The 11,454-nt window shown below is 33.4% G+C and overlaps 2 protein-coding genes across 5 annotated transcripts; one reads left to right on the forward strand and one right to left on the reverse strand.

Annotated features, from left to right (window-relative positions):
* The first annotated feature begins 325 nt into the window (after nt 1–325).
* Nucleotides 326–8,565, forward strand: LOC116182236. 3 transcript variants are annotated; one of them, XM_031502755.1, is made up of 9 exons: nt 326–1,702; nt 4,435–4,636; nt 4,733–4,952; nt 5,005–5,097; nt 6,212–6,280; nt 6,331–6,572; nt 6,627–6,783; nt 6,877–6,982; nt 8,401–8,565. In XM_031502755.1, the coding sequence occupies exons 3-9, from the start codon at nt 4,799–4,801 to the stop codon at nt 8,438–8,440; spliced, it is 861 nt and encodes a 286-aa protein (XP_031358615.1). In that variant the 5' UTR covers nt 326–1,702; nt 4,435–4,636; nt 4,733–4,798; the 3' UTR covers nt 8,441–8,565. The 3 variants fall into 3 exon arrangements, with proteins under 3 accessions (XP_031358615.1, XP_031358617.1, XP_031358616.1); XM_031502757.1 differs by lacking the exons at nt 326–1,702; nt 4,435–4,636; nt 4,733–4,952; nt 5,005–5,097 and adding an exon at nt 5,561–6,014 and having other exon boundaries at nt 6,080–6,280; XM_031502756.1 differs by lacking the exons at nt 326–1,702; nt 4,435–4,636; nt 4,733–4,952; nt 5,005–5,097 and adding an exon at nt 5,561–5,968 and having other exon boundaries at nt 6,080–6,280.
* An 843-nt stretch (nt 8,566–9,408) lies between these two features.
* LOC116182235 lies at nt 9,409–10,977 on the reverse strand. Of its 2 annotated transcripts, XM_031502754.1 has the most exons (7): nt 10,791–10,977; nt 10,552–10,740; nt 10,363–10,497; nt 9,963–10,186; nt 9,754–9,913; nt 9,594–9,706; nt 9,409–9,540 (listed from the first exon to the last, which is right to left on the reverse strand). In XM_031502754.1, exons 1-6 carry the CDS (start codon nt 10,960–10,962, stop codon nt 9,606–9,608), a joined length of 981 nt encoding a protein of 326 aa, XP_031358614.1. In that variant the 5' UTR covers nt 10,963–10,977; the 3' UTR covers nt 9,409–9,540; nt 9,594–9,605. The 2 variants fall into 2 exon arrangements, with proteins under 2 accessions (XP_031358614.1, XP_031358613.1); XM_031502753.1 differs by lacking the exon at nt 9,409–9,540 and having other exon boundaries at nt 9,557–9,706.
* Nucleotides 10,978–11,454: the final 477 nt, after the last annotated feature.

The raw sequence follows: 11,454 nt of genomic DNA on the forward strand, positions 1-11,454 counted from the left end.
ATGTGATGTCTTGTACACCATGAAACAAGTCCACTTTTAAACATGATAAAACTGCTGTTATTATCTTGATTAATTTCTTCACAATCATCCTGTGGTTGTGGTGAGCAATTATGAAAGGTAATGGAATCATGGTGTACAGATTCGTCACCACTTGACTCACTATTATTTGTATTCTCGTCGTCACTTTAACCATCGCTGTACGAGTTAACATTGTCAATAGATTTAGAGAAACATGCCTGACTATGGTTAACTGAATTATCAAGATTTTTACTTATGTTATGACACGAACTACTTCGAGTTAACAAAGTAACACTAGCAGCTTGGCGATGAATTAACCTCCTTATATGGCGTGGCGAGGCATCCACAATATGCTTTGTTTTTCGTTCTAAACTTGACATTTTTGCTAAAGCATACTTATTCACGTATAGCAAGTACATTCACAACACTTCCTTAAAGCAACGCCTCTTAAAAATCCAAATCAATCGTTATACCTATACGTGTTTAGAATCTAAATGCACATAACTAATCTTTTATAAATATGTGTAGAAAAAATTAATAAACCATCTGCATACCTTTTTAAGCACACACCAACAGCCTTTTTCCTCACACAAACAATATTTCGCAGAAAAAAGTTAAGCAACAACCGCCAAAATTAACCAATAACCACAATTTTAATTTTACGTTTGACATTTGACAAGTGAGAGTGACATCACTGTAACCAACCCACGAAAAACACCAATCCACCATGTTGGTTACTACAATAATTCCCTATTAGCAATTACCTTGATCGATAGAACCTTTGTTTACACTTGAAAATCATGTAAAAGGAACAGTATGCGAGCAAAACAAAATTCAAAGTATAGAAATATCTAGTACGTACTATAGGTACTTATTCGAAAATATAATATAACAGTCAGATAAAAGTACCTACACACAATTTTAGATTACCGATTATCCATAAGATATCTACCCACACAGCACACACCATCTAATGAACATCCATTAGTTATCTTGCACGTCTATAATACATCCAATCCAAAACGAATATCTAATGAATATACATTAAATATCTATCGTGGATAATTACAATTGTAAGTAAAATATTTGTAAATTATTTTAAATGTATTCTTAAAGTGCAATAATGTGCATTGCATAAAATTACATTAATTAGAAAAAGAAACAGCATATAAGATACGTGGTATTATGGATATTGTGTGGATGTTAAATGGACATGCCATATGGATTTCAAACGCCTTCATGTGGATTTATGAACACATCTTTCGCGCTTGTTTTTGTTTTGACCAATCACTGTAAACTTACTTGCCCACACCCTGTATGCGCATAACCTTAAATTAGCATTATGTGCACATTGCACAGCGCACGTCACGTTTGTTAGTTAACGCGTTTGGTTTGTGTTTACAATTATTAAGATATATTTCCTTCGTTATCTGTTACGTGCTTGCCAGTGTTTTTACGTGGTTTTTACTTGGCCCGTGATAACGATAACCAATCCTCTGTTTAGTGGTAAGTACAGTACCTATAGCCCGCCCGCTAAATAATTGAGGTTAAGTGTGTATGTTTTATTTCAGATACCTACCTTAGACAGATATTACAATCCCAATTTTGATTGTGGAGGCTCTTCTGCGTTTTTTAATTTATAAGGTTTCAAGCTAGATACCTACTTCGCTGGATTTGACACTAGGTATGTATGTACCTACCATGTTATTTAGCATTAGGGCTTTAATGATAATTCACTCGGTTTAACCACAGGCCAGTGGAAATTGCCATAGAAGTAAGTAATTGTGGTAATAGGTTATACAAAATTGGTTAGTGGAGGTATATTCTTGGCCTTTGTTTTAGATTCTGATCATGTCTAAAGAATTAACAGACAAATGCCTTTTGAGCATTTCAACCCGACAAATTAATCGTATAATTAGTAATCTATCCAAAAAACATGACACATCAAATTCCGAACGAATAAATGTTGATAAGCAGATTGATATTAACCCTGCCGGTAGTAGTAATGATGAACCCGATGAACCATTTAATAATGAAATACCTTTCGATACCAGAAGTGAATGCTTTATTGAATCAGGTAACGATGAAACAACTTTTCCTTCCGAATGTAAGAACGATGACCTCGACGATGACGTTAATGCATTAAATGATTCGTTCAATATGGCTGATGTTTTGTCTGATAGTTTACAACGTACTCCATCGTTTGCAAACGATTTAAGATTATGGGCGATAAAAAACAAGATTCCTCATTCTGCACTGTCTGAGTTAATGAAAATACTGTTGAAGCATAACATTAAATCTGATGAATTGCCCAGTGACTCTCGAACGCTATTAAAAACCCCTCGATCTACTGTTATTCGACCAGTTAAACCTGGGAATTATCTTCATTTTGGTGTGCGTAATGGAATATTAAATACTTTTAAAAGTACCAAATTTAAGGGCGATAAAAAATCCATAGCATTAAAAATAAATATAGATGGATTACCGATTTCCGACAGTAATAATAGTCAACTGTGGCCTATCCTAGGTTGTATCAACTCTATCAATATTATCTTTATTATTGGAATTTACCACGGTCTCTCCAAGCCAGTCGATGCAAATGAATTTTTAGAAAATTTTGTTGAAGAAATGAAAGTATTAATTACCGAAGGAATTGAATGTTTTGGAGTAACATTTTCAGTTTCTATGCATAGTTTGATATGTGATGCACCCGCGAAAAGTTTTGTTTTAAAAACAAAAGGCCACAGTGGATACTCCAGTTGTACAAAATGCATTCAAGAGGGCGAATACTTGGAAAATCGTTTATGTTTTCCTCAAATTAATTCCCAATTGAGAACAGACAGAGATTTTATTAATCAATCAGATGAGGCTCATCATACTGGTGTCTCAATTATGACATCAATTCCAAATTTTGGTCCTATCACCAATGTACCCTTGGATTATATGCACCTTGTGTGCATTGGTGTTGTAAAAAAAATGGTATCATTGTGGCAAAGTGGATCATTAAAATTTAGATTATCACATAAACAAACAAGTGTAATTTCTGACAAAATGTTGCAATACCGAAACCATATCCCGAAGGAATTTCCTCGTAGGCCTCGCGAAATTTCATCTGTATCACAATGGAAAGCAACGGAATTAAGACTATTTCTTTTGTATTTGTCACCATCTGCTCTCAGTGACACAATGAACTCTTCGATGTATTTTAATTTTCTTACTTTGCATGTAGCCATTAGAATTTTATGCAATAGTCAACTATTAGAAAATTATTCAGATTATGCTGGGTTGTTACTGCAGCACGTTGTAAGTTCTTTTCAAAAAATTTATGGCAAATGTTTAATTTCCCATAATGTTCATGGACTGCTTCATATTACCGATGATGCAAAAAACTTAGGGACTTTGGATTCATATAGTGCATTTCCTTTTGAAAACTATATGCGCCAGTTAAAAATGAAATTAAGGAAAGCAGATAAACCATTGCAACAATTACATCGGAGATATATGGAGCAATTTTCTACTGATATCTTATCATTAGAAACATCTCAAAACATGAACTGGACATTTAAAAATAAATATGATGGTGGGCCTCTTACACAGGGATTAACAAATGAAGTACAGTTTAAAGAATTATACACACCTGAGTGGTGCCTTAGTATAACTATGCCAAATAATTGTTGTAAAATTAATGATTCAGTGATACTTGTATGTAATTTTGTAATAATTCAGGAAGTTATGATGGTTATTGGGAAACGTTTTAAAAAACAGTCGGATGTCTATGTTAAACCTTGCCCCTCTTCACTTATCAATATATATTATGTAGAAAGTGTGTCAGATAAATTAGAAATTTGGTCCGTGTCCGAGATAAAATATAAATATGTTCAAATACCATTTAAAAATGGGTATGCTGTATACCCACTTCTCCATGCCGATAACAATTTTAAATTTATAAATAGGACCCTTTATTTTACTTGTTCTGCACATAAATTTTGTTTAGAATAATTTGTCATCCAATATTGAAAAGCAATCAGAAAAACACCTGTTGTAGATATCCTGTATATAGTTATGCTGCCTTCAGTTGCACAAATGCAGTATCTATGTGAAACCCTTATACCATATTTTATTTATGAATAAACTCTTATTTAGAAATGTTTTACTACCTTTCTGATAAGCACACTAGATAGATTCGCTCGGTTTGCATTTGTTACGTACAACATACATCATATGAATTCTTTTCACTTCATGTGCTTTTGCTACTGAGGGCGGTATAGTACTCTTAATGCAGTAGCAGTAGGTGACGTTTTGTATTTCATAAATTCAGTGTTCTTTTCACTATGTTCATTTTGTATTTTTATGTTGGTAATGTTCTGTAAATTGCCATTTGTCTTTAGAACAACTTAGATATTATTATAATTATAGAATATTTAAAAAATGGAGAGCCAATGGTCTGTAGTGTTATTCGAAGACGGGCTACAGTTGGTTCCTACTGATTGGATTGTGGGAAACAGTTGCTATTGGCCCACGTTTACTAGTACCACACGGTACGAAAAAGCGGTTAAAAGCAGGGAGCCGCCAAATGAAGGATGGTCCCTTTATGAAATGCGCGTTTTAGGAACTTTTTGTAAGTGTTTTATAATTTCATTGCTATTTAAATGGATTTTCGTTTTTTTTAACTACCTACATATCTCTGTATTCAATGCTAATGATTTCATTCTAGCCTCATATGAAACCGCAAGGCGAAAACTAATAATAGCAGAGGAACACTCTGATTTGAATACAGATCATGAATTATCCAAAGAAAATCGGAGGCGTAAAAAAAAAGATTATTTCGTCTAGTGAAGAAGAAGAGGAGGATTCTCAAGTTGGCGTTTTAAACATATCAGAATTTCCTGATCTACCTCAAGATATTCGGAAGAATGATTCAACTGAAGTTTCAGGTATTGTGTTTTTTTGTTAGAATGTTAGTCCTTAAGAAAATGTATTCTATAGCATCCAGTTCAAGGAGACTTCTACTACAAGAATCTCAAGCACATGTAATGCCACGCTCACAGTGTTCCACGCCATCTAGTAGAAATGATGAAGGTATATATTTTTTTTTTTTTTTGGTAGGGTTCAACTACTAAGGTCATATCCCCTTTAATTCACTAAGCATATTATATATCAGCGTATATATTAATCATTTTCAAAAATCTCACCATCTTCATTGCATTTTCAGGGTTTATAAAATTGTCGATGTAGTTGGGCACTATACCGTTTATCAATCGCTCATTATTGTATAGTGGGCAATGGCTTATAATATGGGTAACCGTGATGGCCGTATTGCAGTGATTACATTGTCGTGGTACAGTATTCTTTAGCAGATGTTCGTGTGTGACCTTAGTGTGTCCTATCCTCAGACGGTGCATTTTCACGTTGTTCTCTCTCGAAGCATCTTGTAGCGTGTATAGTGTCGTTGGAATAGGTTTTATCTGCGACAGGTGAGTATTTACCTGTGCCCATTTTTCTTGCCATTCTGCAACATATTGCTCTTTTAGGTGTCTTCTGATGTCACTTGCCACCATGAAATTTACATCTGTCTGCTGGTTCGATATCGCTCTACGAGCGGCCTGGTCTGCTTGTTCGTTGCCAAAGATACCAACGTGGCTAGGGACCCAAATAAATTCGAGTGATTTACCTTGCTCCGAAATACGATGTATAGCAGACTGTAGCATGATGTTCATCGGATCTGTGTTGTAGATTTTCTTTAGCCCATTTAGGATATTCATACAGTCCGTAACAACTAAAAATCGGTTGTTTTCCATCATTGAACAGTATAGCACAGCCTGCCATAGGGCATACTGCTCTGCAAAGATGGGCGAAGAGTTTGTATTCAAGCTCCACTCGTATGCTACGCCCTCGGTGACTATAGCACTTCCCACCCCATACGCGTTCTTGGACCCATCCGTGTACACAGGTTGGTATGAGGGATATTCGTTAAGGAGGTTCTCGTATGCCTGCAGGTAAGTGGGTTGTTTTGTAATCTCTTTTTTGTAGCGCATTAGATCTTTTCTTATTTTTATTTCAGGTACCTTCCACGGGACAGTGTCCAGCATCATTTCATGGAGCGGCGCTGGAGGGACTATTCGGCGTTGCTCGAGATGTTCCTGGAATCTGTTGTTTATTACAATGTTAGTCCTTAAGAAAATGTATTCTATAGCATCCAGTTCAAGGAGACTTCCACTACAAGAATCTCAAACATATGTAATGTCACGCAAACCTGATGAAGGTATTGATTTTTATATATTTCCTTAAAGTACTAAAATCTATAACTTTTAGGGTTTGAGGAGAAGCTGTTTAAAGAGCTGTCTTTTATAAGGGTTCATTTAGTGAAAATTGGCCAACAACTGTCAGTACTAGAATTGAACATGAAATCTCATCAACTTCAAGATAATGACAAGAACGAGGAGAAACATGATAACTTTGAAGAGATAATACGCAAGTTTCCTTTGGATACCGAATTAGATCTAAGAAACATGGAGGTTTATCTTCTCAACAACCCTGATTTTAAGAAATACCTAGTAAGAAGTCTAATACATACATGAGAGTAGAGGTTATAGTGTATATTTTTTTAGATCAATTACTGCAGTCGATTAGGAGGACTAAAAATTGATCAAATCACCAAAATTATGTTAAGAAAACTAATTTCAAATAAACTAGCAGCCAACTACAGCTGGCTAGGAGCTAAAAAGAAGCAATCTTTCAACCTGCTGATTGCAGAGGTTATTTTATGTAAGGTTGACTAATTTTATACATTGATTGTTTTTTACGTATTGATTTAAATTAAAATGACATTTAGTAAAGTATATGCTTTTCATGTTTCAGGTGCCGTAAAGCAAAATAAGTTAATTGGTGAGACCACCGAGAAGGAAATGATTGACTCTGTAAAAAATTGGTTAAAACATGCACATGTGAGGTATACCAACCAATGGTAAGTTATTAGTCTAGTAGATATATAGCTAAAGTATTTAAAATACATACAGAATAAAAATAGTAGTTTTTCCACTAATTTTCTTTATATGTATTTTATACAGGGTGCCCATTATGTACAGAATATAGTATTTATCTCGGTAAATACCGACTGTATAAAAAATTTTCACTTATAATTGCACAAGAGGTTTGTATTTTACCGAGTAAATTTGGGTTGTTAAGGTAATGAAAATCTGTTGCCTAGCAATTAGACGAGAAAAACTGTTAACTAATAAAAATGCGACACCGAAGGTGGAGCATTTTTAGGTTGACAGTTTTTCGAGTTCAATTGCTAAAAGGAAACAGATTTGAATTGCAACAACCCAAATTTACTCGGTTTAAATACTAACCTCGAGTGTAATTCGGCAGGACAATTTAACGAACAAGAAATTCACCAAATTAGTCAATTATTGACAAACGTCAAACTAATCATATGGGAAAGGATAATGCGATAATTGGTTCGAAAATGAATAAGTGAAAAAACCTCTAGTGCATTTGTCGCTGGAAAAGTTGCAGGTAACTTTTGCCGCTGTCAAAGTGACAATTGCACTGCGGCTTATGCGATTTTTTATACATGAGTTGAATTGTCTATATAAAAGTTGTTTAACATTTTATTTTCCATAATAAGGCAGCATTCAATTGATTTTATTTAAAAAAACAAATGAGTAACAAAAAACAATTGAATTTTATTAAATAGCAATGTGCCCTTTCATTAGGCTCATTTGATAGAGATTTTACTGCTAATTTCAATTTGTCTTTAAGGTTTAATAAGAGAAGACATTCATTTGGTGTGTTTTTATGTAGGATATCTAGATTAATGTAATTACTGAATAAAGAGATTTAAATTTTTTTGAAAATTTTTAGCCATAGGGGTTCTAACATGTTACATAATAGAAAAGAGAAAAGAAATCTATATCAAACGAGCCTGATAAAGACGTGCATTGCTAGTAAAGTTGTTTTTGTTACTCATTTGTTTTTCGAAATAAAAACTGAATGTTGCCTTATTATGATAAATAAAATGTTAACAACTTTTATATAAAAAATTTTTTTACACAGTCGTTATTTACCACAATAAATACTTACTATATTGATTCCATACATAATGGGCACCCTGTATGTAATGATGACTATGAATTTGTGCCAGGCATCTTTAGAAACATATTCAACCATTCCAACCTGGTAGACAGAATATACGGTGGACACAAATGCCCCAATAATTGCGTAACCATAGCAAAATCCACCACCCGATTGAATTATCATAAATCTTCTAGTTACTTATATTAAAGCTTATTGTCCAAATTGCGTTTCATATTATATTAACTATGGAATGATACCCATGTATTTAAAGCATGTCTGTGTTAACGCGATTTTTTTTTATAGTAAACGGGAACAAAAGGGCGCAGAAGAACCTACAGGATAAGTTGTTTTTCTTTTTTATAAATTTCTTAATCTTAACTATTATATTTTATATTATTACTATTCTGGTTTTATACACATGAATATTTTGTGCTTTTTAAGTTGTAACTAATAAATAAATCATACATTTTTTTCATTTCTTTATGTGGTTCTATGCATTGCTGTATATCCACTGGATGTCCGTGGAACATTGTTAGTGCTATTTTTGATCCATATTACATCTAACAGATATCATTTTAAAGATTATGTACGTCTAATAGATCAACTGTATGGATATCTATATGTAGGTATATGGCGGGACATCTGGATATCTAGTATTCGTCCATTACATGTGAGGGGATATCCATTAAATATCATGGATATCCATAAAAAAACATTTTTTAGATATCTTATGGTTGTCAGTGTGCTGTGTGGGTATATGATTTCCTTTTTACTGTTGTATAAACATTCCTACTTCACCAATACCATAGCCATAATATTGAATTACGTTAAAATGTCAACAATTAGTATTTAATTTTTTTAAATTTGCTTTATAAATAAGATAATTTTTTACATGATATACATATATGGATATCTTTTAGATAAATGACATTAGATACTGACTTTCGTAGATGTCCCTACAATATCCATTAGATAAAGTAAATGGACTGGATATCAGGTGGATATTATCTACATTGTTTAGATATCCAATGGACATTATGTGCTGTGTGGGTGGGAGTTGGTGACCTCACATCTGACAAACACTCTCGAGGTTTCAAGAAAAGCTTTGTCGACAGCATCAAGTTTCCTTGAGATGTCTCGCTCGACTGCAACCAGGGCCAACTATAACCCACCATCTGCAACTGGAACATCATGTCAACACGAGCCTATGTCAGCAAACAGACAGTGTGGTGTGGGGCCCCAGGTAACACACATGTGTACAATGGACGTACAATGGATATATCCATTAGACATTTCAAAAGTCCATTGGATGTACATATTAGGTCCTCAAACATTCAATGGATGTTCAGTGGATGTACGTTTGGCACTAGAATGGATCTCCATTGAACATCCGTACACTACATCCAATGGAGGTTTACCTGGGATGTAACATGGATATTTTGCCTAATAATAATAACAATAATATTGATAGTTTATTTATGTGTTTATAATAATACAGTCATTGATTATTAATTTTTGTCCTTCCTCTCCTTTGCACGTCTCAACCATTTCGCTATTGATTGCTCAAAAACCATTCTTGAGGATGTGGGAAATATAGATAACCCAGATTCTAAAAAAATATTGTCAACAAGATTTAATAACCCAACCTAAACTTACCAATCACTAGTTTATTGAAGTTTAATTTATTAAAAGGTCTTTTTTGTTTTCGACCATAATAACTAAAATTGTTCGCAAGTTGGTTAGTAAACAACTTTTCCATGGACCTTGCCACAAAATTGTATGGGACGTTTCCACCTAGTCTTAAAAATTCCAGAACCTAAATGCTTATGGGTATTAGGATTTAATAATGTAGTATTTAAACTCACCACTTTGTTGAACTCTGCTGGATTGTTAATAAATGTTTCAAAATCTTCTAGTGCTTCAATAACATTGAAGGGGAAGTCAAATTTAGTAAAAATAGTATCTGAGATTTCTACGGAAGGTTCAGCTGATAGTACCATTTTTTTTTCCATGTTGGCAAACCTTTCATTCATCGCATTTAGTAAAGCCATAATTATATTCTGTTTATGAAGTATTTTAACCAACATTCCTAAAATAGAGAAGCAATGAACCAACATTGTATTTTATAGTTATTTTCAATTACAAATCCCAAATAGCTATTATGTACTCTTTCGTTTGTGGCACTAAATTATTACATGCTAGTAAGAAGTAAGTAAAAAATTTGAATTAGTATAAAGTATAAAAAGAACTCAAATATAAACATACCTCTATTGGATTCCACACCCTCCAAATTTTGATCACTTTCTACTAATTTGGTAACTTTGTCGGAGTTATCTGGAGCTGGAGGACTTGTATCATCAATATCTACACTATGAACTTCGGCTTGAACAACCTTTTTAACTGAAAATGTAAAAGGTGTTATAAATGTACTATTATAAACAATGTAATACATACCAACTTTAAGTTGAGGATGTGGTGGTAAACTGCTGACATGTTCTATTTCTTCTTCAACAGATGAAAAACTTGAAAAATGTTTTATTATTCGTTTTCTTTTAGGTGGTACAATTGCGATAATGGAATCCGATTCTAGATCTGATGTGATTGTGGCCTTTTTTGCTTTTTTTTGAGCAACATTAAAATTATCTGCAACATTTAAAAACTAAAATCTTAATTTGATCATTGGCTTTATTTACCATAAACGTTATTCCTAAATAAAAATATGTCGTAAAGAGGCCATTCCTTTCGAGGCTCTTCTCGTCGTTGCAATGCCTGTTGCAAACGTATATTACTGTAAGTGGGAAAGTAACATTTACCACCAGGCTGCAGCCAATTGGAAGGAACTGCTTCGAGGAAATAACAGGCCATTAGAACAAATAGTAGGTCGCATTAGTGAACAATTTTGTTACAATCCTTCGATAAATATTATTCAAGATCAAGATAAATTAGAAACGTGTAATCCCCATCAAAGTGGACCCCTTATATCTGATTGTAGCAATCCACAATACGCGAAAATTTGTTTTGAAACTTTTAAATTATCTAATAAGGCTCCTAATAATTGTTGTGGACTAAGAAATGGGGAAATCATTGTTATTAGAAATATATCATTTTGTAAGTCCGCAAATCGTTTGGTTATAATAGGTCAAAAATTTTTATCTACAAGTGATTTGTACAAAATTCCTTGCTACAGCAGTAATTTAGGAATTTATAAGGTGAAAAAAATGTCAAGTCTAAAAATGTTCTCAATTCAAAGCATATGTATAAAATACATTTTACTGCCATATAAAGAATCTTTCGTCGTATTTCCTATTCTGCATACCACATAATTCATCACTGCTCATAAACGAAATTGAACAAGAA

The sequence above is a fragment of the Photinus pyralis genome, unplaced genomic scaffold (genome assembly GCF_008802855.1).
Source record: "Photinus pyralis isolate 1611_PpyrPB1 unplaced genomic scaffold, Ppyr1.3 Ppyr1.4_unclustered_Scaffold4371, whole genome shotgun sequence".
NCBI lineage: Eukaryota > Metazoa > Arthropoda > Insecta > Coleoptera > Lampyridae > Photinus > Photinus pyralis.